The sequence below is a fragment of the Balaenoptera ricei genome, chromosome X (assembly GCF_028023285.1).
Source record: "Balaenoptera ricei isolate mBalRic1 chromosome X, mBalRic1.hap2, whole genome shotgun sequence".
Classification (NCBI taxonomy): domain Eukaryota; kingdom Metazoa; phylum Chordata; class Mammalia; order Artiodactyla; family Balaenopteridae; genus Balaenoptera; species Balaenoptera ricei.
Window position 1 is genome coordinate 88,047,201 of NC_082660.1, and position 27,596 is coordinate 88,074,796.

The 27,596-nt window shown below is 36.0% G+C and overlaps 1 protein-coding gene across 4 annotated transcripts in view; it reads left to right on the plus strand.

Moving 5' to 3' along the window:
* DIAPH2 (diaphanous related formin 2) overlaps window positions 1-27,596 on the plus strand; it is an 857,286-nt gene that overhangs the window by 534,825 nt on the left and 294,865 nt on the right. For all 4 annotated transcript variants that reach the window (XM_059909954.1, XM_059909955.1, XM_059909956.1 and 1 more), the window contains one exon: window positions 20,335-20,459. In XM_059909954.1, the coding sequence (XP_059765937.1) occupies window positions 20,335-20,459 (125 nt within the window). The remainder of the gene's footprint in view (window positions 1-20,334; window positions 20,460-27,596) is intronic.

Genomic DNA, 27,596 nt, shown 5'->3' on the forward strand with positions numbered 1-27,596 from the left:
CATTTATTCATTCACTTAATTTGATCAGCATTAACAAAATACCTGAGCTATTCATGACACTGAAGTGTTCTGGGCACAGTATAAGACTTACAGAATCATTGAAGCAGTGTGGGTCAACATGATATATAAATAACATAAGGGTATTTCCCCATTCTGCCCGTTTATTATTTAGGACTTGATGTAGCTTGTTCTTAGTTGATTAATGATTAGACTATTGGATAATAACATGTTTTTTTCATTTCAACCAATATTTATTCAGTCATACTATGTGTGATGCACTGCGTTAGGCCCAGTGAGAAGAGCAAAAAGTACCTCTGACCTTCAAGAACGTGACCGGAATATAATTTCCCTGATAAAATGATTGCAAAGAATTTAATCAGGTTGATTAAGAGAAATTTTTAAAAGACATTCCAAACAGTTCTTAGTTTATTCCAACTCTTGCAAAGTCAAACTTACATGCAATAGTGAATACTGAAGGAAACCAGGAGTCTTCTTTAGATCCCATAAGAAGAGGCAGTAATCAAAAAGTCAAACCCATTTGCTACGTTCATCTTAGTGAATATAAGGCATAGTTAAATAAAACTGACTGCAAAATTGAGATACAGTTTTTTAACATCCAAGTTATTCCTAGGCAAATGTTTAAAACCTTAAACTATTTATATTCTTAAATCTTGCCCTCCACCAAATTTATATTAGAAAATTCTGCAAGTACCTGAAGCAAATCTTAGGGGGAAAATGATAGTTTTCCTGCCTAATATTTTAAACTTTTGACTGCAAATAATATGAGGTCATGAGTCCTAAAATGATTGGGGTCACATGCTGGATTCTGTGTTTATGGTGGAAAATTTGAAAATAGTATTTTTTACGAGGAAAGAATTCATGTAGAAAATGAAGTCTGTTGATGTATAGTAAGACAAAAAGAAGTGTCTTACAAGCGAAAAAAAGAGTTTTCCAACTTTGCTTGTTGTTCTAGTACTACTCATTAGTGTATGATCACTATTTTCTTTCTAAGATCATACCCTTTATTAGGCAGCAATATTCTGCTAATGGAGAAAAGAAAATGAGCGGTTTACAATTATGTAAATAAGGCATAGTTTTTCTATTTCTGAAAAGTAATAGAACTTTTCCCCCCTAAATGAATAAAGTCTCAAATAAAATTAGAATCCCTGTACCTCGCTACTCATTAAAGAGTGACGCTAGTAACAATTTGCAAAGAGCAAACTGTAGAAATGCAATAAAACAAGATTATCCTGGCAAAATTGAGATTTCTCTCTGTACGTCATGCTAAAAATGCAGCTGAGAGCTGGACTTTGCAAGATCAGTGAGGGATCTCTGCATGAAATGTGATTTGCATATTTAAAGAATTGATTTAAACCATAGCTTGTAACCCATGCCACAGAGAGAAATTCTTTGAGTATGTGTTGCTTTTATACTTTATACTTTATAGAGAGAAAAGCAACATAACATGGATACACCATTGTCCGTCTATGTGTAGCAGAGTCCATGTGTTTGTCAGGTGGACACTAGTGCATTTTTAATTCTCAGAGACAATAAGGCTGGTGTATGAAGTTTACAGAAGCTATTTCATTTTATGTCCACCATGGATATTGTGACTATTGTTTATCTCTGAGATAGCACGGTAATCTTCTATTAATTTGTGTTACTTTAATGCCTTCTATCCTAAAAACCTCTTGATTTGTGTTCAGGATATTAGTCATATTCATTAGTTTCTAATTGCATTTGGTAACCTATGGTAGCTTTTGAGACTTCAAATGTAATTGAAGGTTTTCATTTTAACTCACAGAATCAAGGAGTGATGGTGACATCAGTGTTCTAAGAACACATTTTCCCCCAGAGGCATTTGTGAGTTGGATTGAAAGTGTGGAGACCAGTTGCAGTAGTCTAACCTTTGGGTGATGTGAGTCTCAGAAAAGTGGCAGTTGCCATGGCAAGGCAAAGATGGATGCTAAAAGGCATTTTGAAAAAATAACGATTGACGAGAATTGGCTAGGTGTGGCTAATAAAAAGGATAAAGAGTAAAATCTAACTCACTGGTTTTAAGAAATGACAGCTGAAAGAATGGTGGTACCATTGTGGCAAACAGAATAATTGGAAATAGATTTTGGTTTCTGGCGGAAAGTGGTTGCCCAGGTGTGGATGTGTTGCTTACCAGGACATGGACCACCCAATGGGATGTGTTTAGTTGGTAAGTGAGAAGAAAAGACTGTTCTTCAAATAAGAGGTAGGAGCTTGGATATAGAGATTTGGGAATCCTCAGCTTATATACAATAATGAAAGCCGTGATGTGAAAGCAATGCCTTATGATGAAGAGTTTTTAGAGAAAAGAGCAGAGGGTCTTGGGAATGCTTCCATTTACATGGTAGGAAGAAGCATAGAAGGCAGCAAATGAAACAGTTAGAAAGAAGAGTCATATTGCTCTATAGAATGAAAGAGAATTTTGTATTTGGGGTTGAATCAGCATGATAATATTGGCCTCAAATAATTTTTCCAGGTACCTAGAAATTTCATATCATACACTTTGGGCCTAAAAGTAACCATTTTATGAGTTGATGGAATTCTAATGAATACAAGTATCTGTGGCATAGAATAGAGATATTCCTGAAATGTTTCCTATGAAAAATATATCTCATGTACTGTACCTTGCTTTCTAAATATTACCTTTATACATAGAAAAGAGAGTTAGGGGGCTGTTTTGGCCCCATCCTTCTGCCAACTACAATTTCCCTATATCAACATCTCTAACACCATCCACTCAAGTTTTTTATGACACAAGCACAGTTTACAAAGAGTTTTCACAACTCATTTGTAACTTTATAACCACTCTATGAGGCCAGCAAGGCAGGTGGTATCATTCGTGTTTTACAGGTGAGAAAACAAAGACTCAAAGAGGTTTATGTGTCTTGTGCAGTCATATGGAAAGTAAGTGGGACTCGGGTCTTCTAAGACCAGCTTTCTTTTTGTTGTTATCCTGCTGCCCCACATTTATTATACCTTCCCTGAAGACTCCTGTAAGTGAGACTAGAATTTCATCAAAGCAGATCCTAAAGGTACATTATGAATTTGCTCTCTGTTTTACTGAGTAAAAATCCATTTAGGCAATATTCCATACATTAGGTCAGAGGTCAAAAGTGACTGTTTACTGGGCTTTTGGGGACACATTTTGAGGCATATTAATTCCTTCAGGCTTCTTGAGTAAATTACTCTTGAAAGGGTTCTTATTGGTACCCTCCAGAGGCCCAGATGAGTTAATTGGCTTACAAAACATATGTGGATTACACTCAGGGAATAGTTCACTCATCTCTTAACATCTGGATGTACTGTTTTATTTTTTTTTACTATTATGTATTCATGTCTGAAAACTGTGGCCATTTAAAAAAAATATGGCAAGTAAACAGTATGTATATAATTAAGAATAATTCACTGTAGTTCTATACACATTATAAAAATGTTTAAAAAAAGAAAAAGCCTTCCAGTTTATAATACCATGTTAAAAATACCCCAGTGTATCTATGTAACTATGAATTCAGTGTAATTTAAATAACTAAAAAACATTTTTACAGCAACACTCCATTCTCATTTTGAGAGAATTACCAATTATTTTTATATTATCTGCTTTGAAAATATGGGAAACAAGATTGTTCAAGATGTTTGTGTGCATGTCATTCCATGAACCAAAACACAGTTTTTGGTCATCTGCATTCCCCTGGAGAGATAATAAAATATTGCTCTGCTAAAATCTGATTTTCACCTTATGCTAATCATACCCTCTTCCTCAGACTTCTTGTCCTACTCCCTTCTAACTATAACACTCCATCAAAACAAGAAACAAAACAAAAACATCTTCCAAGAAAGAAAATTACAGAACTACAAAAGCAGTACAAAAACCAAGAAAATGAATATGTCTCTTCAGTAGAAAATAAGAGATGAACGTTGAGGACTCTGCCATTGAAAATGAGTCCCATTCTACCCCTTGGCCTCAAAGTTCCTTGGCCTGGATTCCATCCCCATGAATTTTTCTCTCCACTTCAGCTCCCCCTAAAGCATGGAAACAATAGCCTTTGTCGTAGAATATGGCTGCCTCCAGGATTCCACACTTTGAAATGTGCCTTTCATTCTCACAGCGATCCTCACACAGCCCTCGCCCCTCGAGCCTGTCTGTTGGCCTCATTATGACTTCACCTTTACCCTTCCTTACCCTCTCCCTTTTCTTCCAATCTATCAGTTCCCCTCTAGCTGCACTCAACACATCACCTGACCTGTACATTTCTAGCACACACTGCCAGCACTGTGGAATCTCACACTTTTCCTCAAGCCCCTCTCCTTTTGTCTTCTGTCATTCATACCTGGCTATTGCTATTGCTCTGTTCCAATTCCAAGTCCTGCGTAGATAACAAAAGTCATACAGTCCACCTGATGGGATCTTCTATCTCATGATTTCTAACCTTGGGCTCCTAATGGAGTAGCGACCGATTTCCGTTTAACTCAGATCCTCTCTTGTTCTCCCACAGCAGCAATTCCAAACTGTGTTTGTTCTCCTCAAGCCCCCAAGTCCATCCTCTGTATGCCTAGAAGATCACCTTTTCTCCTTCTTGACTGAGGAGATGGAAACTACCCCTTTCATTTACAGTCACATGTCTCAAGGAATACATCATCCTCCATCTCTTTCCAAAGTTTCTTACTTCCTGCTCACTTTTTTTTATTGAAGTATAATTAATTTACAATGTTGTGTTAGTTTCAAGTGTACAGCAAAGTGATTCATTTATACATATGTATGTATGTATATATATATATATATATATTATTTTTCAGATTGTTTCCCATTATAGGTTATTACAAGATATTTAGTATAGTTCCCTGTGCTATACAGTAGGTCCTTGTTGTTTATCTGTTTTATCTATAGTAGTGTGTATCTGTTAATCCCAAACTCCCAACTTATCCCTTCCCCTGTTTCCCCTTTGGTAACCATAAGTTTGTTTGCTATGTCTTTGCCTACTCACTCTTTAACGCTTATAATCTGACTGGTACCTCTCATCAATGTATCCATCCTTGTATGTACTTGTTTTAACCTCCTTACAAAATTACAAGCTCTGAGCATAGCAGGACTGTGCTTTACTCCTCTCTCAGGTCCTTGTCCTTTGCTATTGCAATGTTGTGCCATTAGCAGACACTAAATAACCATGTGTTAAATTAGGGACATAAAAGAACTTCACGTACCAGGTTCCGCTTGTACTTCTCATACTTGGGAATGCTGCTTAACTAAAACTTGCCTTTCCTTATTCCTAAGAGCCAGTAGAGCATATTGGTTAAAAGCACAGACTAGACTACATAACTTCACATACTAGTTCTGCCACTTACTACGTATATAACCTTGAGGAAATTATGTAGTCTCTCTTTGCCTCAGATTTCTCGTATGTAAATAGGGATAATAACAGGATATATCTCACAGAGTGGTTATGAGAATAAAATTAGTGCGTGTGTCTGTGTGTGTGTGTGCGCGCATGTGTGTGTAACACTGGGATGTGTAACTTGGCAACTTCCTAAAATGTATTGGATTATCATTTTAAAGCCCAAGTTAACTACAAATAGATCAGTTATATAGTATACTTCTTGGTCAATTATTTATTAGATCTTTAGGAAAGTCTGAAAGGAAGTATAAGGTAGAGATATAATACTGGAGAATTTGATTTGCATCCCCTCTGTGTTACTTTGACAAGTGATTATTTGGCCATTGAGATTACATTTCATATTACTTTATAATGGCTGATTTTTCCTCTTATATTGGCTGGCTTACAGGACCTGGCTTTGAGTTTCTGCATGCACCTATTGCTGTTATATTTTACTTAATTTGAAGATTTTTCAAATTTTGCCAGAGGTGCCTTGATCCTATCTGCCTGTGGTATTATGCTAGCTGTATAAAAAATGCTTTTTTTTAAGCTGTTAAATAATTATTCTGTTGATGCATTTGGCAGAATAAGCTTATATAATCAGCTGCACCTTGTGGGATTCACAGTATGCATTTATCCTCAGAAGGATGGAAATAGTTGTTGTAAACAGACTCAAGTGCATTGTGATTGGAAGAGGAACCAGAAATCCAGAGACCTGGCTGTATATACATGGGCAATCACTTTTGATTTCTCTCTTTCTCCATATCCTCATGAACGATCTGGGCTAGGAAATTGCTGTTGCCCCTCCCAAGAGTGTATTTTTATTCATCTAGAGCTCATGGTGTTTGCTAGAGGTGAGGGGTGAGGGGTGAGCAAAATGGGTGAAGGTGGTTAAAAGGTACAGACTTCCAGTTATAAGATAATCAAGTTCTAGGGAGGTATGTAATGGATAGCAAGTGACTGTAGTTATGATGCTGTGTTATATATTTGAGAGTTGCTAAGAGACTAGATCTTAAAATTTCTCATCACACACACAAAAATTTTGTAACTATGTGAGGTGATGGATGTTGACTAAACTTATCGTGGTCATCATTTCACAGTATATACATATATCCAGTCGGTGCATTGTACACCTAAAACTAATACAAAGATATATGTCAATTATATCTCAATTTAAAAAAATAGAACACAGGTCAGCAGACTTTTCCCATCAGGAGTCAGACGTTAAATATTTCGGGCTTTGCTGACCACACAGCGTCCATGTCACAAGGACTCAGCTCTGCAGCCATAGGCAATGTGTCAATGGCCGTGTTCCTATAAAACTTTACTTATAGACACTTAAATTTGAATTTCATACAATTTTCATGTGTCACAAATTTTATTCTTTCATTTTTTTGCAGCCACTTATAAATGTAAAAAGCATTCTTAGCTTGCAGGCCATATAAAAACAGGCAGTGAGCCAGATCTGGCCTATGTGCAAGTAGTTTGCCAACTCTTGATCTGGAATAACAATTTATACATGTATTTATATATTTGAGGACATACAATACGCAAGGTATTACCTTGCGGTGCTTGTATTCATGATTATTTTCACTTTTCCTTTCCCTGATTTCATAAATGATCATGAGGCATTTGAAAAATCCGAAGGGCCTTTGACCAGATTGTGTGTGTATGTGCTTGTAGATATTTTTGCCCGAATACTTCAGTCTCTGAGCTCTTTATTCACCTTTCCTTTGCCGAATGTTTTCCCACCCGTGTAGATGAATGAAGGTTTTCGACAGCTTTTCTTTGCATGACTTTCAAAACTAGTTGCTATTTAAATTACCCAAAAGTGTCTGTAGCCCTTCCTTGTATATTTGATGAGTCCCTTTTTGCAGGGGTGGAGGGACTTTTCAGGAACATATTTGAATAGATTGAAAATTCTTCATGACAAAGTTCAGATATTTTGGAGGGGGGGGGGTCTTATGGAAGATGACAGATTTAAAACATCCTTTGTGCCTCTAAGGTAGTTCATTTCTTCAGGACCCGAGACATAGCCAATGATTTTTGGCGGGTAGGTGTTGCTTCATAGAATCTCCCTATACACTTAAAAAGGTTCTTTCCCTTCTTTGTTAACTATCAGATTCACCCTATGTCTCAATATTGTATCCCCTATAAAATGCAGAATGAACATGAGTGATATGGGGGTACCATTCAAAGTTAGGGAGTGTCTTTTCTTTTACAAAGAGGTTATTAAAACAAAATGCATTAAACAGTTAAGATCCTACTGTACATAAACTTTCATAAGATGATTTTTTTCAATTGATATGAAAGAAATCACATGTATTCCAAAGTTTTTGTGAATTTCACATTATTGGCTATATAATTATCATTCATATCATTGTACTAAAGTTTTTACTTAATTATTCCCTTATCTCTGGTCATCTAGATTGTCATTTTTGTGCCACTTTAAATAAGACCATATGATTTTCTTTGGCCAAAAGCCTGGCTTCTCTTTCAGGCTTTTTTTTTTTTTTGAAGACAGTTAACAACAACTAGTATTACTGTGTCAAACGTTAGAATATTTATAAGCCACTTAACTCTAATTCTTTTCTTGGAAAGTTATGATTTTTTTTTTCGGTTTACATTGTACGAGAGTTTCTGTAACTATACCCTCAGCAGTACAAAGTAGTGTACACTTTAAAAATCATGTTTGCTAATTGGGTAAATGAGAAACATGGTGTCTCAGTTCAGACAAAATTTATTAAGCACTCACGGTATGGCAGGTACAGTGTTAAAAGCTGAGAATAGGAAAATATTTTTGATAGCCTCACTGTGCTTTCAAGGAACTAAAATTCTCTTGAGAGAAGTAGCCGTATAAACTATTAGAATGCAATGAAAAAACCTTAAAAGAATCAAAAGCACTATGGGAGCACTGAGAATGGGGTTACTACATCTAGAGATGTCATGAAAAACTCCATAGACGAGTTGACCTTGAGCAGAATGGGAATTCCAGAGAAAGAGAGTAGAGTGATGGTTACCAGGGTGGTGTGGGATAAATTGGGAGATATTAGTCAAAGGGTACAAACTTCTAGTTATTAGATTAAGAAGTTCTGGGGATCTATTATACAGCATAGTGACTATAGCTAATAATATTGTATCAGATATTTGAATGTTGCTAAGAGAGTAGATTTTAAATGTTCTCACCACAAAAAAGAAATGATAGTTATGTGACGGGATGGAGGTGTTAACTAAAGCTATGGTGGTGATAATTTTGCAGTATATAAATGTGTCAAATCAACACATCAGTATACTTAAACTTACACAATGCTATGGGTCAATTATATTTCAATAAAGCTGGGAAGGAAAAACAAAAACAATAAAATAAGAAGTAGTAACATTTGCTTTTATTCCCCCATTATGGAGGGCAAAATTTTTTTTTTAATCAAGTAAAAGGAAGCAAGTGCCTCTGGGGAGTGGGAAATAGGGGGCAGGAGACAGCAGGTGCTATTTTCGTAACCAGTTTTATAGAATGATTTGACTCTATAAATTATGTACATTTATAACTTTTGTAAAAACAAAAACTATGCTTAAAACTTCCACAAAAAAATAATTAAAAGTTGCTTATATTCTTTAAAAAGAAGAAGAAGAATGGGAGTTCATTAGTCCAGGGTAACAGAAAGATATTCCAGGCAGAGAAATGTGAACCAAGAGAGGGAGACGTGAAAGAGAAGTTGAGGATGGCAGTTCAGGAGAATTAAGTGTGGGAGAATGGCCTTAAATGAAAATGAGAGATAAGGAGATGGAAGTCATCTATTTAAAGGCCTTATACATATTGATCCTGTATGTGACGGGGAGCACAAAAAGAAATAACATCTTTCTAATTCTGTAAGGTGCTAGTTTATATGATAAGAACTCTGTCTACATCATTTCACTTTATCACTATGACAACCTTATGAGGTTAGAATTGATTTCCCCATTTCACTGATGAAGAACCTAAGGTTCATAAAGGTGAAGTAACTTGCCCAGAATCGCATAGTAAGTAGTGGATAAAGAATTTGAAATAGGTGTGTCTGACTCCAAAGGCCATGCTTTTTTTCTCCATCATAGCATAGCACACCATTGGATTGCTGAAAGATTTTAAGCATTGTGGTGGCAAAATCAGGTTTTAGTTTTTAAAGAATAAGTCTGGCATAGTGTGGAACCAGATTTTATGACGCCATTGTTGACTAATTTGGAAGTGTGTTTCTAGGAGGACTATTTAGTAGGATGTATTGTTCATTCGGATTCCAATCCCAATTCTACTGACACTAGTCAGCACCTCCTAAGTGCTGGGCACTCCGCTACGTGTGTTTTTACCACATTCTGTAAATTAATGTTAATTGTGGTTGAATACAGTATTTTAATACTGAAACATGTTTTATAACGTTTGGCTAGTTTGAGCTACTAGAAAAACTGTTTTGGAAGAACATATATGATGTTCAGGGCTAAATCTCTTTTGTCAGCAAGTATTACCAGCATGACATCTGGTTGTGTGTCATGGTTAGAATTTCCTGTGATCACAGCTTAAAAAAATGTTATTCTGCAACTTTTAGCAGCCAACCATATTTAATACTGAAATAGTAGTTTTGATTTTGGTGGGAAATTGATAGACCTACATAATGAATGTTAATTTCTAGTTGTCTGAGGTTGAAAGTAATGACCATTTGGGTGGAATTCTTATTTGAGTTTTCTTATCCATTACTGGCTCCATAGAAGACCTCCAAGTCCTTTATAAGTTGGCAAAATAATTTCGGTAAAAGGACCATAACTGTTAAACATTTATTTTCAAATACTGAAGGATAGAGATTACAGTGGCAAATGTAACTCGCTGACTAACTGGAGAGACAGTGATGGACCTTTTGAAATTGATGGAAGGTGAAATTCATTTTAAAAATTTAGAAATAAAAATAAAGGGATAAATAAATAGATCCTTTAAAAAAGATAAAGGAGAGAAGGACTTATCACATCCAGGGCAGCAACAGAGTTACTGACTTGGGAACTAAAGCAGATGTGTGCAGTATCCCTTTCTACTCAGTACACTCAGGAGTGGTAATTATATTGTTCCACTCTGATTAAAATACAGGTAATCACTGCTGTTGGCCTTTAAAAAAAAAAAAGTTCACTGATAAGAAACTGCAATTAATTGCAATGACTATTCAAAGAAAAACAAGCAACAGTGAAAGCTAGAAATGTGTATACCCTAAACGAAGTTTGTAGAGCTACAAACAGGAAGAAGACATGCTTGCCGTGAATACCTCAAGTGGAGCTGGTGGGAAAGAGGGACCAAAGAAGGATGAAACCTACTTTGTCTTGTATTGGCTAAACCACCCTTAACCCTTCCACTTGTACCAGTGTTAATGTATCAATTATGTACACTATGAAGGAAAAACAATCGAGTCTTTCAGATTTCTCCTTCTTCTTTTAAGGAAATTTGGGCAGATATTTTCTTGACTCTGTGCTTTAAAGGCCTGCAGCTTTTAGATTTTGTGTACTCCCCCCCCCCACCTCCAAATGCAATTAGCTGTGTGGTTGTTATTAGCAACATTTGTTTCAAGAGAAGTATAACAGCAAGACTTTAGGGTGGGGAAGACAATAGGAATATCCGTGGTACCTATGAAAGTTCAGAGTAACTCACAGCAAAGTAGAGGAAAGAGGGAAAATAGGAATAAATTACAAGCATAGCCTAGAGGAAAATGACCTTACCCAACATCTAGAAATGTTTGTACTTGGAATGAGTCAAGGATGAGGAATTATTACCTAGACTTATATAGCCACAAAACTAACTGTACTAAATTATATAATGAAACAATGTAACTGAAGTTGGATCTGTATACAAATGCCTCCCTATTTCCTGTATCCAGCTCAGACCTCTCTTCTGACCTCCAGGTCTATATATCCAACCTCCTATTTGCAATCTCAACTTGGATGCTTCATACAATTGAAACTTGGTTGGTCCAAAGCTAAATAAACCCATGAATATTCCCCCCAAATCTCCCTCCTGATGTCTCCGTTTCCTTTGTTCGTGCCAGAAACCCAGGAATCATTCTTAACAATCCCTTCTTCCTTACCGCTCACATTTTATTCACCCCAAGCCCAGTCAGCTCTGTGTCTAAATTACATACCACAACCATCTTTGGTCACCCTAATCCAAGCCACCATCACCTCCTGTCTAGACCATAATCATTGTTTCTTAACTCTTCTCCCCTTTTCTATTCTTGACCCCCTCCCTCCATTTTCCACATAGCTGCCAGAGTTTAATCTTTTTTAAAGTGTAATTTTCATCAGCCTCCCCTGCTTAAAGCCCTTCAGTGCATTCCCATTACTCTTAGGGTGAAACCTGAAGTCCTTATCATGGGCTAAAAGGCCCCACCTACCCCTCAAACCTCATTTCCTCTTTTAATCCATTGTTAGGTTATTAGGCAAAAACACTTAAGCTATAGTAGATTTATGAGATGATAACACCCAAATAAAGCCCCACTTTATTTATGGACTGATTTCAGTGGTGAGGAACTTAGAAAATCATTACAGTTATATCCTCTAATTTGTTTAGTTTGCATTGCCAATCTCTTATCTGGGGGCATATAGTAATCCTATTAGTATCCACAGTCAGTTAATGAAGAAGGAAAGCGTAACTCAAACCTTACTATACCCTTCCCAAGCCTCTTTTATCTGACCTGTAGCTCTACTACCAAGCAGAACTGCCAATTCGAGCAGCACTAATGTGGAAGGGACTCTGATGACTCCAGCATTATGACCTCAGCACTGACACTGACCTCATGACAACCTGCATTCAGTTTGGGTGAAAGTCAATGGCTTTGTATAAGTACATATCTGTGGGCTTCACTCATTAGACTTGTTCCGGGAGAACCCAGGCAAGTGGAAGAATAACTTTGCCAAATCGTACAGTCCCAGTGATTTCCCTGATGAGTTCAGAAATACATTTCTTGGATAATTTGGCCATAGTCACAAAAATTACACTCAAGAAGGCTAACAGTCTTTTAATATAGCATTATAGCTTTATTTTTTTAATCTATTTTTATTTATTTATTTTTGGCTGCATTGGGTCTTCGTTGCTGCGCACAGGCTTTCTCTAGTTGCGGTAAGCGGGGGCTACTCTTTGTTGTGGTGTGCGGGCTTCTCATTGCAGTGGCTTCTCTTGTTGCAGAGCACGGGCTCTAGGCGTGCAGGCTTCAGTAGCTGTGGCGAGTGGGCTCAGTAGTTGTGGCTTGTGGGCTCTAGAGCACAGGCTCAGTAGTTGCAGTGCATGGGCTTAGTTGCTCCACGGCATGTGGGATCTTCCCGGCCCAGGGCTCGAACCCGTGTCCCCTGCATTGGCAGGCGGATTCTTAACCACTGCGCCACCAGGGAAGCCCAGAATGCGGACTTCTTAGTTGCGGTATGCATGTGAGATCTAGTTCCCCGACCAGGGATCGAACCCAGGCCCCCTGCATTGGGAGCATGGAGTCGTACCCACTGGACCACCAGGGAAGTCCCACATTATAGCTTTATGATGACACTACCTACATGTATTTAATTCTTGCCAAATAACACATGGAAGAAAGTATTCAAATGGTTTATCAATCAATATAATCTTTTCGTACCTTATTAAGGATATAATATACCAGGAGTAAGGGGGTTAGTAAAGTTGCCATTAAATGGTTCCTCAGATGAGAACATTTGTGAATGCCTTTTCGAGAAGCCGGTAGTTGTTTTGACGTGAAAAAAAAAAAAAAAAAACAGTGCTCATTTCTCACAGCTGGTTTATCAGAACTTTGGCAACATTGAATATAGTTGTTTTTCACATGTTTTTTCTTTGTGATTTTTTTTCAGTAATTATTATAGCTCAAAACTAAATGCATACATAAACATAGACTCAAAATTCCAAATTTTACAAAGATGTAATTTCAGATTTTGTAAGATTGTTTTCCTTTCTAGTCTTTAGTCAACAAGTCTACATTTTACATATTTTTCCATAATTTCACTAATTTAGTTTTAAGGCCTCCTGTTATAGGTAATATTAAGTAGCCTCCTTTCATAAGGGTCCTTTTTACCACTTGTGTTCTGATTACAAGCAAAAGAAGAATGCATTACATAGACTTGACAAGTGAAGACTTTTATATAGGATTGCCATAAAGGATTTATCAATATCTGAAGGTTCTGGCAAGCTTTTTTGCTAAGGAGAATACCATTCCAGCCACTTACATAAAATCTCCAAGGGAGGACAAGTCAGTATAGCCCAGCCTCAACTCAATAAAGACATGACTTGACCCATTAAAATTATTCCAGTTTGAGATGAGGGTGAGTGAGAGATCTTTTACTATAAGAAAAACAAATGAGCTTTAAAAAAGATTCTTCATAATGAGAACAAACTATTCCAACAAGACTACATCTAGCATTGCTTTATAGAAGCTTCGGCTTGCACCTGTACTTCCCAGTCCTGGCCTTGAGCTAAGACTGTCAACAAGAGTAAGAGATTTTAGTTTGTTTTTTAGTCTTTGATTTAAAAATTCACACATACTATTTGCTGCAGGCAGAGTAACAGTTGGAGAAGAGACAGCAGGTGAAAGAACTCGATGATTCACTGGCAGCTTGGCTGTCCAGTGCTAGTGGGTCGGTAGTCAGGCTACAGAATTTTGGGTGGCAAATCATGATTCAGAGGGTTTTAAACTTTTCTTCTCTCCTCCTTTACCCCGGCTATCCTTTCACCGTAACTTCCATAGTTATTAGCAAGGTTGTTTGTTTGTTTTGTCTTTTCTTTTTGTTAGAAGTCTCCACTTTTTTCTTTTAAAAAAATGCATTCAGACTGAGGTTTACAGGCTGAGATCTCGTACAAATGTATGAACCCAGACAGTGAAATATACTTAGTGAAGTTTTTCGAGTTAAACATGTATATTGTTTATAGAGTAGTTTTCGTGTTTTGTTATGGATGTTCCTCTGCTCTCAGCATCAGTTCAGGCCGTATTATGGATCCAATTGAGAAAAACTGCACCTTATACCCAAAGGCACATGTTCCAGGGGCAAGTGATGGATGGCTCTTGTGAGCACACATTGAGGACATACGTTTTTAAATTTCATTTAGTAAGGACTCTAGTTAAGTTGTGTTTTCTGTTAAGGTGACTTTTTAACAATTTTTTTTTCTCCTAAGAATGAGTCATTCTCTAACAGATTTTTTTTTTAATTAGAGGAATTTCTTATTTGGGTGCCATTTATCACTTATTTTCTTTAAAGGCCTGAGAAGCCCACAGTGCTGGATGAGCCTTTGCTATTTTTATTGTATAAACATATTTGCTTCATTTCCATGTATAGCATTCATATGAAATGAAACGATTAACTTATAAATGTACTTGAGAAAGAATACAACTGTGCCTATTGTTTGGGCTGCTTGTAATGTCCTTTTCTTTTTTACATGTGCTTTCTGGATGAGTCACTTTAATGTTATGCCACTCGGCTGATAGTAATTCTTCAACTAAATATATTTAGTTAAAGAAAATTACAGGGTGCTTATAATCAGGTTGGGGCCTATTCACATACAGACTTGCAAGAGTAAATTGTTACCTGGCCTTTCTTAGAGCAAAGATGTTAAGAAGTGCTGGGTTACTTTGTCAATGGGTAAAATTAATAGAAATATTTAATTCAGAGAAAAAAATTCCTCAAGTTGCTGGAAAAGCTTTTATATTTACATAAAATTACACATTCTGCACATGGTCTAGAGAATGTCACCAGAGTACTGTGATTTTTTTTTTTTTTTCCTTAAATGCATATCAGTTCTCTTAGGTACTATGTCATTGAAGAGTCTTTCCATATAAAAATCTCACTTAAAATATTTTTCTTACACTTTACTTTTCTTCAAATTATGAATTGGAGCAAGTCTGTCATTTCAAATGTTTTGAATGACAATATATTCTCTCATATATTTGCTTGAAGCCAGCAAAGAAGTACTATATGTATATTTTTCAACTGAAGTAAGCAGATAAATAAGATTCGTGGGGAAGGTTTCTCCCTACGTATAACTCGAGAGAGTGTACTGAGCTTAAAAGGTTATTTATGGAGTATAAGGAAGAAAGCTATAATAAAGAACCTGATAGCTATAATTTAATTTTTTAGTGTTATAATTCAGATTCAGTAATTCAGTAGCAGATGTAAAAAATGAAATTAGTGAAAAAAGTTAAAGTGCCACCAGACTGACTAATCAGTCATTGAAAATGCTTGTAGTGGAAATTCACTCAGATAGAAAATGTTTGCCCTATCACTAAAGACTCCTTAATTTATATTAGTGAACTAATATAATGACAGGCACAAAAATAAACCCTGAGGTGGGGGCTATGCAGTAGACAAGCATTTCTAACCCACTCTGGGATTTAAATGTTCTTAGAAATCCAGCTGCCCTACATCTGCCTACCACCTCCAGTAAAAAAAAAAAAAATATATATATATAATATATATATATAATATATATATTATATATATATATTTCTGTCTTTCTTTCTCTCCCTCTTTCACACACACACACACACACGCACGCACGCACGCACACACACACCCTGAAGACATATTAGAAGAAATGTAGGCTAGGATCTAACTAGTTACATAATCAAATTGTCTCCTAACTCTTAAGATTGAAACAAGTGTATTCAAGGCAAATAATCAGGCAGGTAAACACATGTTAATTCTTTATAACACTTACAAAAAATCTCTTATGATTTAGACATGTCTAGAGAAGCAAAGTAACTAACTTGTAAATGTCTCCAGAGAAATACTACTGCGCAGATTTTAATTTCCAGAAATATTCTTTAAATTTGGAACTTGCTAGTATCTCTAACAAATTGGCTGTTCATTAGTATAACTGTCACTGCCTCCCAGGCGTTAAGTTCCATGTACCCTGTAAAACCTACAAACAGAGAACCCAATCTAAGTTTAGTTCCCTTGATTAGAAAGAAGACCGATATTAAATCAGGCCGCAGTGAGGTAGCAGGTAGGGAATGACTGCTTTTTTTGTTCAGATTACATCTAAATTGTTGTTTAGTTTTCGGTGGCACGTTTACAGTAGGAATTTGTCTGTTGGAAGGTAGAATATAGTGGGAAGGATAGTAGAATATGAAACGAATATTTATAGATTACCTATTATGTACTTGTTATAACGATAGAAACTTTATATTAATCAAATTATTTAACTTGAATGGCTACCATTTAAGGAAGGTATTATTATCTTTATTTTGCAAATTGGGAAATGAAGACCCAGAGAGGCTAAGCGACTGGCTCAAAGTAACCCAACTATTAGTGGATATGGTAGAGGTTAGAATCTAGGTCGACCCTGACTCCTGTCCCCAAGTATAGGTGACATACCCTTGTGCCAATGGGTACAGATTTAAAAAAAATTTTTTTAATTGAAGTATAGTTGATTTACAATATCGTGTTAGTTTCAGGTGTAGAGCACAGCGATTCAGTTACACACACACACACACAGACACATATATATATATATATATATATATATATATATATATATATATATATATATATACTTTTTCAGGTTCTTTTCCCTTATAGGTTATTACAAGATACTGAGTATAGTTCCCTGTGCTATACAGTAGGTCTTTGTTGGTGATCTATTTTATATATAGTAGTGTGTATATGTTAATCCCAACCTTCTAATTTATCCATCCCTCCACCCCCTTTCCCAGATTTTATTTCAAGTTGTTGGCCTTCCAGAACTAGAGACACTGCTTTACATTTACAATTTCCTGACAAGACATCATTTAGCTCATACTATACCCCTTCTTGAGAGTAGTATATACCTCATAGAGTTTTTGTGAGAGTTAAATAAGTTAATACATAAAACTACTTAAAATAATATCTAGCACATAGTAAGTACTCAGTAAGTGTTAGTTATTACTTAGGAGCATAAGTAATGACTAACCCTTATACCTTAGGAGGACTAGTTGAAGGAACCGGGTGTTTGTAAGCTGGGCAGATTAGGAAGATGCAAGTGACACCTTTCCTGTAAAATAGGGAGTAGACTTGAGCAGTGTTGATTTAAGGCAAAATGAGGACTAATGGGTAAGAAGAGTTCAGGTAGGCTGGTTTCGATTATAAGCAAATAAAATTTTTCTAATTATATCAACTGTCAAAAACGAAGTAAGCCACTTAGGGATAGAGTGAAACCCCTGTTGTGGGTCTAGTTTATGCAACACCGTAGATTAACACCCCTTGAAATAGAATTCCACCAATGAGAGAATAAGAAATGAGAAGGAGCCAGCAGGTGAAATTCCCAGCCCCTTTAACCAACTCTTCCAAGTTGGAGTTACTTTATTTGTCTTACATGGAGACCAGGACTGACTACATGTTTAGGGGGACCTAGCACAAAATGAAATTGCAGAGCCCCATTTAAAAAATTACTAAGACTTTCAAAATGGTGACAACAAAGTGTTAAACAAAGTGCAGGGCACTTTTAATGCAGCCATAAGTTTGCATGTGGGCTAACATCCTTGGATTCTTACATCTCCAGTACTTTATTTTCTTTCGTTCATTCATAATGTTAATAAATTATTAGAGAGGGAGAATAGAGAAGCTGAAAAAAAGAAAAGGTGTCCCTTACTTCTCTTCCTTATCTCTGTTTCTCACTTTCCCCTTTGTTTAAGCATCTCCTTCAACTTCCTGCTTCCTTTTCATACTCACATAATAATTGATATGCTAACTTCCAATCACTTCAGCTGTATCTAACTTCTACATGCACATCCACTTGCAGCAGTGGGCAAACATTTAAATCTGAATCAAAATTTCTTGAAATATACATATTCATTCAACAAACATTTATTGAGTATCATGTGTGATAAGTACTGAGGGAAAAGCCAAGTACTAGGTAGGGATCTTACCATTAAGTAGCGTGAGGTTTTACAGCAGAGACTCTATATACAAAAAACGAAAAAAAATTCTCACTTGCAGCAGAAGGTGGTATGTGGAAGATCACTTAAACAAATAGAAGTGTCTATAAATGGTAGAGAATTTGGGCTAGAGCTCTAGAGGGATTTACCGAGGACTAAGGATTTGACAGGTGAAATTGAGGAGGATAGATGTCTAGAAAACATTGTTTTATTCAAAATTCAACTTTAGGGTAAAAGCAATTTTAGTGGATTAAAAAGAATGTCTCGTTATTTGAGTTATCTAGACTTTTGTGTGCATAGCAACTTGATTAGGCTGTTACTCTGTTGAACAATCAGAAGAATCTTCATGATCACCCCCTTTTTTACTACTGGAATTACTATTGCTTTTAGCAGGAGGATTACTATTGTGACTTAAACCTTGCCTATGGGCACATTTTGTTTATTGCAGAAAGTTGCCATGAGTTTATTTCTTCTGTGTAGCCTATATGACATAAACAACTTGTCAACTTCATATCTTCAGTTTTTCAGTCAAGCAAGTGGGAAAGGAGAAACCCTTTGAATAATTAGCAAGAATCTCCTGGAAAAACCCAAGTGAAAAAGTTCAGCTTTAAAGTCAGAGAGAATGGTTACCTCCACAGCAAACTCATCCTTTAAATAAAGCAAGCAATGATTGCTGAGCCATTAGCACATTTTTGGCAGGACAAAACTCTCTTCGACTTCTCCAATAAAGAATAATTTCCAAGCTTGTCAGATCTAAACAAATGGAACTAAATTGGACATAGCTATTTGAACTGACAGAGTAATAGGAAAAAAAAATAATTTGTCTTTAGTGTTGGTGTTTGATTTTCAGTCTCTTGAACTTCCAGGTACATTTAAGCAATTTCTCCTCATTGAGTTATAAAGGTGTACGTGTCAGCGTGATGAATTTGTATCAGAAGACTTCGGCTGAAATTTGCCAGGGGGTTGATTTTTGTCAGTCTCTTGAATTTTTCATTGTAATTCTGATATGCCTCTGAATGAGACTGAAATTTACTTTAAAAAAAAAGAATTGTAATATTATTCTATTTCTGTTTCATGGTCCTTTAATGAAAAGAACTGTGTTTCAGAGACCTGGATTTAAAAATCAATGTCACGGGCTACCTATCAAATTCTAATAGTTACCTTGCCTTTTCAACTAGAACTCTGCCAAATGCCATTGATATTGATAGAAGTGTCCTCATACATAATTGGCAGTCATAAAGTAATAGAGTATCTATAAAATAGTGTAAGCTTAAAAAAAAAGTACCTCTGTGAAAAGAAAGCATCGTGAGAGATCTGGAAAGTGTGCACGTATTTAAGAGTAGTTTGAATACAATACTTAAAATTATTGGTTGTCAATGAGGAGAGAAAAAGAAAAGTGCGGAGAATGTTAGGGGTAATTAAAGCAACTAACGATAGTGTTTGAGGGCTCACTGAAGCTTTGTGGGTGTGTATGCACACACATGTTCGCTCTGGTTTGCTCTAAATTCTCTGTATGAACAGTTATTTATCATTTCTCTATGAGTATGAAAAGTACTAAAGTCAGGAACTTTTACCATAGATATTGGTTTATAAAAATCAAGATCTTTCAACAAGAGAAAAATATTTGATCCTTTTATGTAATTTAACTTTAAATCATTTATATAGCCAAGAACATGCGTTAATAAGATAGGATCTCTTTGAACCTTAGTTTCTCTTTAATCTTCAAATTAGATTTTAAAGAATGAAATATTAGGAATTCCATCAATAAATTTAAATAGAAATGGATTCATTTGAGCCAATGGCTGAATAAAATGATGACGTTGCCATATTAAACATGATGATTTGGTATATTATATTACACATTTTCACTTATTTCATGGAGAGTAGAATTTTTATGAGTAGTAATTCAGAAAAATGTGAGTTGATTTCATGAAACTATTCTCCACATTAAAAAAATACTTGAACTGATACTGTTTTCTTTTAGTTGTAAAAGAAATGTTCTAAACACTTTGCACGTTGTTCTTTAGTTTCAGCTCAAATTCTCAAGAGCAACCTTGCAGCAATGGAACAACACATTGTTCACCTGGAACGTGACATCAAGCAATTCCCCAAAATAGAAAATCAACGTGATAAGTTTGTGGAAAAGCTGACGATATCCTTTATTTATTTAAGCACTTTGTTTATTTGTTAGTTTCTGTGTGTGTGTCTGTCTGTCTGTCTGTCCATATACCTATTTACCTTGTGGTTAGTTCTAAACTTACCATTCTCTTCACAGTTTGGATGAATTTGTATATAGGCTGTTTTTATATTACCAGCATAAATTTTAGTTCATGACGTTTTGAATCGTAGAGTAGGCAAGGGAACAATTATATAAGAAAAAATGCCATTTCTCAAAGACGAATTTCATTTGAAGGCCTACAAGATATGCAAGGTAAGTCTTTTGAGGCTTGATGTGACCTAAAACAAAACAAAGAGTCTCCTTATTGTTTAAAGGAAATGACCAACAGAAGAATTTTTTTGCTCAGAGGTTTTTTTTCTTTTTTTCTTTGTGTGTGTGTGTGCAGGTATTTTCTGAGGCGATATGTGCATTTTCAAGGGCAATCAGAGGATAACTGGTATCAGTAGACTGAAAGGTTATGAAGAATAAAATGGATGCATGCATGGACGGATAGATTAATTGATCAGTAGATTATGTACTTAAGTAAATTGTAATAGCTATCTGTATAACGTTAGGCATTGCCTGCTACCTAAATGTTTTTAAATCCCTATTTTACATATAGTATATTCATAAAAATTACAGAAATATATGAAAGGAAAACTTGAGAAATGATATTTAGCTTGAATTGTTTAATGTTAAATCTGGTGTCTAAAGATAAACTACATTAGAGCTGATTTTTTTTTTTTTTTTCTATTTTGGTTTTCAAAAGTTAAAGCCATATCCTACTCTTCTGGGTTTAAATAAATATCTTGAACTGCAGACTTATTCACCATTTTATATCTCAAGAGGGAATAAATACTGTAAATTCTTTATCTGATAATAAGTAAATTCCTTCAACAACTATATGGCAGTCACCTTGTTTCAAGGTTAAATCTATTGCCTTTTTCTTCTCTGATATGCTTTCTTTCCTGCCCAACTTGGAAGTTATGGTCCTGAACTTGAATTACTTGAGAATGGCAATTTAGGTTTATGTGAAAAAAAATTTTTTTTTAATTTTCACTCTTTTGGTTCATGAATTAATACTGTATTTTGTGTGGTCCTTTAGTGATGGTGAGTAGTTATATAAATCGGAATATTGGGAACATAAGTTTGTGGGTGACTGGAGGCAGGAAATCCTCAAAAATAACCTTGGATTACATAACTGTCCACATCAGGATATTTAATGTGAATATTTAACTTTGTTGCTGATTAGATTTTTCTTTCAAATTTGTTATATTGTCCTGTGGCTGGAAGCACCACCTACATTTTTCAACTTTTGATTTTGATTCTTGCCTCACATATTTGAATTTAATTCCTGATTCCCTTGTTCTTTTTAACATTTTCTTCTACAGTTGGCTTGTGGCCACACGACAGCATACAACATTGAGGGGTCTTTGTTGCTCATTTAGAAAAAGAAAAGTAATTTCAAACCCTCATGAACTTGGCCTGGACTCTATTTTATTTCTCTCTTTATGCAGGTAATTAAGCACTTTAAAATGAAAATCCAGAGCCTTCTGTATCTGTAAGTTACAGATGAATGGTTATTCTTCATTTAAGTGACACTAAAGTGTGACTGTTTGTCCACAAGGGGATTGAAAACTGTATTAAAATGTATGGGGCTGTTACTTTGTGTATCATATTTAAAAAAGCAAAATAAAATACACAGCAATTTATTTTAGAGAAAAAGTTAGACTATTGTGTTGAGTTGGCTAAAAACTCCAAATTAATAAATTACAATGATAGAACTGTAGCTCAAATTATTCTTGCTTCGGAAGACTCTTTGGACACCCACTGAGAGATTGTATCTTCTAGAAAATGGCAAACAAAATGTTTAATCATCATATGTATATATGTTATATGAATTCTGGTGCCTTCTTAATATTTTTTCTACTCTTCCGGCAATTCCAAAAGAGAGGGATATTTTCTTGTGGGATACTTGATTCTGTTTTAAAATTAGAGCCCTGATCCTATTTCTAGTATAGGATTCTTTGTACTGGATGATCTTTCCAATGTTTCTGTCCCCTGCCAATAAATTCTTTTGCTTCAGGCACTGGCCTTTTAAATTGAATAACTATGGGCACAAGTATGGGGGTAGTTTCCCCTTGAAAGTAACCTTACCTACTTAAACAGTAATCTCTCTATAAGGACTGTGAGTTCAAAAACTGAATAGCAGCGCCACTCCTCTGGGCTTTCAGAAGGGCATCGGTGCTATAGTTAGCAGCAGTGGCATGATGGCCAAGGGCAAGTGAATATGCAGGTTGAATCTTCACCAAATCTCCAGGTTGGGCTAAGTCCCATAGCATCCTGTGTTCACCCTTACTCTTTCACAGTATTGATTGAACTCATAATATGCTCGGCATTGACAGGCCATGGAAATACAACAGTGCACGAGATAGAAAATTTGACCACAAGTTGCTGACAGTCTGGCATTTACCTGCTTCTCTGTCTTGCTGGCCCAGTGGCCAAGATCAGGTCTAGTGTGTTAATTTCTATATGCCCATCCCAATGCACAGCACCTAGCAACATGAAGGCGCTCAGTAGGTGTATATTGAATCACAGAATATTATAGCTATAGAGACAATGGAGATCATCTGGTCCAAGATCCTACTTTGACTTAACACATCAAAGGGGATATTGTTGAAAGAGTAGTAGGCTGTGCTTGTAGTTATAAAACTTTTCTTCATATAAATCTTCACAGGAACTTGAGTCACATTGAATCACCTTTTCAGAGCATGTAAAGTGTAGTCAGTTTTAGAAAAGATAATCCACACCTTTTAAAAGTAAATGTCAAAAAAATTAACCAAAAAAAAGAGAATGATACCTCTCCTATGAATGGAGTGGCCCAGGCTACTTCCTGCCTCCTAAGCAAGAGTCAGTGGCTTTTGAATGAAGCTTGTCACCTCTGCTTCCCTTTCTCTACCCCAAATTGGTTGCTTGTTCCAACTCAAAAAAAAAAAAAAAATGGAAAGAGTAAAATAAGCAAGATTAATTTTGTAAGACTACAAAACAGGGAGAAATGGAGAAATTTCTCTCATAAATCATAGTAGAGAGGTTCTAGGATGAAAGGGGATGGTCTATAATGGATACAGTAGCACCATATGTATTGAAACACACATGGTTCAAAAATCTGGATACCATGTGTGGGAATTTGCTATTATTCTGATTTTTTTAAAAAGCAAAATTCTTCATGCCCGTATGCTCATCATAATAATATTGGAGAAGTTTTAAGTTCAATTGTTTGTACAGTGAATTCAAATAGAACCTATATTCCTTTTTTGGTAAGTTATAAAAATGATAATATTCACTCATTAATTGAATATTTACTATGTATCAGACACTGCCTAATTTTACATACTTAAGCTTTTAAAAAAATGGTCCTATTCATTAAATGAAGAGTATTTTCCATATCTGGTGATGAAATTGATCACAGTTGTCCCTTTGTCATTGTAGTGAGCTCAAATTGTCTCAGGATAACAACCCATAAAGTTATTTGTCATAGCCCCATTGTTTTAAATTCATTAATTTCGAGGGGTCATCTCTTTTTATCTTTTAAGGTTACCAGGAATTCTGTAGTCTCTGTCTGTGTTTGGCACCTATTGCAAAAATTGGTAGGGTGAGGTTCAGAACCACATCCGGTTTCAAAGTTTTGAAAAATAACCCGTGCTAAGGAGGGGTGAGAGGTAGCACTGTGAGTGGTCTGCCTGCCAATCCTGAGGCTCATTCTTGTTTTTTGTTTTGTTTTGTTTTGGCCACACCACGTGGCTTGTGGGATCCTAGTTCCTTGACCAGGAATTGAACCTGGGTCCTAGGCAGTGAAAAATGAGGAGTCCTAACCACTGGACCACCAGGGAATTCCCTGAGGCTTGTTCTCATGGACTTGACATTATATGTGGATTCTGATTTTTTCAGCTTTTGTCTTTTGACCAATCATGTGACTATGAAACAGTTTTTCTTTCTTTCTTTTAAATCTAAGCATCACTTTTACTTACTGCTCCTTGCTTTTTCCAACGGGAAAAACCATTCTTAAAAGAGGGCTTCTTAGACTTTAGAATATGCGTTGTGGTCCATTCTTAACATCTTAAACTGTCTAAAAAACACGTTATCCACAGTGTTGACCTTACTGCTTATATCCTGTTGACAAATTTCTTACATTTACTTACATAGATTTTGTCAATGGCAGAGCTGTCTGTTGCCCCAAATCAGCTTAGCTTTTTGATTGACTGCTAGCTAAATCATTTCACCAACTGGAGGGCAGGGAGGACTGCGCATCAGGGGCACCATTAACACATTGACAAAAGGAGCTGACAGAAAGTTAATGACATTAACACCCTGTAGCTAACTGTCAACACCTGGGAGTTTCTCATAGTGGGAGGGAGAGTCATTTGAAGTGGTTAAAAATCAAGTTCCGGAGGAAGCACATTGCCCTGACCAGACAATTCAGAACAGATTCGGGGTCTCTACTGCACTGCAATTACGTTGATTTTTCTCCCACTGTTCTTTATTAAGTGAATAATTTTTGAAAAGACGAAAAACTCACAGGGTTAGTGTTCAACCTCAGTAATATTAATCACCTTTGAGAACATGCCATATAAAAAAGAGACAGAACAAAAACAAAACAGAAACCTCAAGAGCAAGGTTTTTTGTTTTTTGGGTTTTTTTTCTCTCTGGTATGAATGTACTAATCCAGGCTGTTTTCTAGCTCCTGAAAAATCGAGAGGTTTAGGTTCGACTGGAGGGAAGTTTAGTGGCTTGGACTCCCTCTCATTACCTTTAATTGCCTGCTGGTCTCAAACTCAGAAAATTAGGAAGTTCAAAGCAAAACATTTTTAAATGAGACTGCTCAGGGAGAGAGGGTCCGGGATTGAAGGAAGGAAGGGAGGGAGGAAGGAAGGAAGGGAGGGAGGGAGGAGAAAGAAGGAAAGGAAAGGAATGGAAAGGAAAAGGGAAGGAAGGAAGGAAGAAAAGAGACAGTGAGCATGGGAGCAGTAATAGAGAAAATGCATACATTGAAAAGCAAATTGTTTTAGAAAATCACATGGGGGAAAAATATTGCTTTTTTAAAAAAGGAAGATTGTTAGCATTCTTTGAAATATACACTCTTCAGAATGGTATTGGAAGTTTTTTTTTTTGGCCGCTGTGCATGCTTTGTAGGATCTTAGTTCCCCGACCAGGGATTGAACCCAGGCCCTCTGCAGTGAAAGCAAGTTTTATTTTTTTTTAACTTCCATTATTTGTGCATTGATTTGCAATAGAAGGTATGATCATCTATAATAATAAAAATAAAAATGATAATAAAATAGTAATAATAGCAACTGTTTAGTGAATGTCATGTGCCCGTCACAGTGCTAAGAATATATAGGTGTCTGTATAATCTCAAGTGATCTCCAATGCAATACTATAGGGGAAGTACTATGATTAACCCCATTTCAAATATGTGAGAATTGAGGCTATAGAGGTTCAAAGGTTCAAACACGTGTGTGAGATCATGTATGTTACAAGTCTGGTTAATGAGGGCCAGGATTCAAGTAAGTCTTGGTCCTTCAGACTCCAAGCCTTGTGCTTGTAACCATGGTGTCGTGCTGCCTCTAGGGTCAGAAAGCTTTGTAAATCTGAGATGAATTCCACAGTTGTTCACTGTGAAATTATGGGTTGCTTCAGAAGAAAAAAAATTTCTTTTTGAAAGGTTTGTAAACTAATTTAAAAATTAGCTGCTCATATCTTCCACAAAGTCTTCCTTAATCATAGCAATCAAAATTAATTTCCTTGTCCCCTGTGTTCTCATAACATTTTAATATTTTGATTATTGTACTGGCTGACTTGCCTGTACTCTGCTTATGTGCATGTGTGTTTTGAACACTGGGTTATAAAATCTTTTGAGATAGAGATCCTTATTCATCTTTGAGTACAACAAGCCTAGCACAATGCTTTATAGAAAGTTGTCCTTTTTTTTTTTTTAATTTTATGTATGTATGTATGTATGTACTTATTTATTTATTTATTTATTTATTTATGGCTGTGTTGGGTCTTCGTTTCTGTGCGAGGGCTTTCTCTAGTTGTGGCAAGTGGGGGCCACTCTTCATCGCAGTGCGCTGGCCTCTCACTATCGCGGCCTCTCTTGTTGTGGAGCACAGGCTCCAGACGCGCAGGCTCAGTAATTGTGGCTCACGGGCGCAGTTGCTCCACGGCATGTGGGATCTTCCCAGACCAGGGCTCGAACCCGTGTCCCCTGCATTGGCAGGCAGATTCTCAACCACTGCGTCCCCAGGGAAGCCCGAAAGTTGTCTTAATAAATGTTTATTTAATATGTTAGAGGTCATTGCGTAATGATTAATGTTAAACAACATTCTGGCAAGTAAATAGAAAATATTAGCTTGTGATCCTGGCATAACTTCAGTTTGACAAAAGAAAGGGGTATAACATGTTTCCACTGTTATTCCTTTATACGTTTTGATTTTAAATGCAGGTATTAAGAATTATCTCTTTAGCTCTTAGAAATCGCATTCTAAGAAACTGTCTCAATGGAGCATATGTTTTTTCAGATCAGTCAGTTCAAAAATTTTTTATTTGAAGAGTCTTGCTTGTTTGAACTTCAGCCTGAAATTACCATGAGCTCCATTTTTCAAACTTTGTTTAGGGAATTGACGGACATTTGATGCATGATGCTAATGGTGAGAAAAGAACATACTGCTTGGTTAAAGGGTACATAAACGCTTCCAGGCCATTAGAGACTCATCTGAGAAATCATCTTTTTCAGAACATAAAATGGGACATAAGTCATCTGAAAGAGTTAATATACCCTCAACCTTACAAATTCTCATTCCTACCAGAAGCTAAGTTTTAAGAGACTAAAAACCTTTCTGTGGGATTTATTCATACTGAGTAGAAATGATGTAAAAAAAAGAAGTTTGAAAAACTAAATGACCCAATGTGGTTATGGTTTTGTGTATGCATGTATACTAGAAAACACGTAGCATATACATGTATCTATACATAGATAGAGATATGATTTAAAGCCATTTTGGTATTCACAAGAGCTTAAATTGGATATCGTAGCAATGAATATGAGTTTGTTTCCTTTTGCTTTGATTTCAA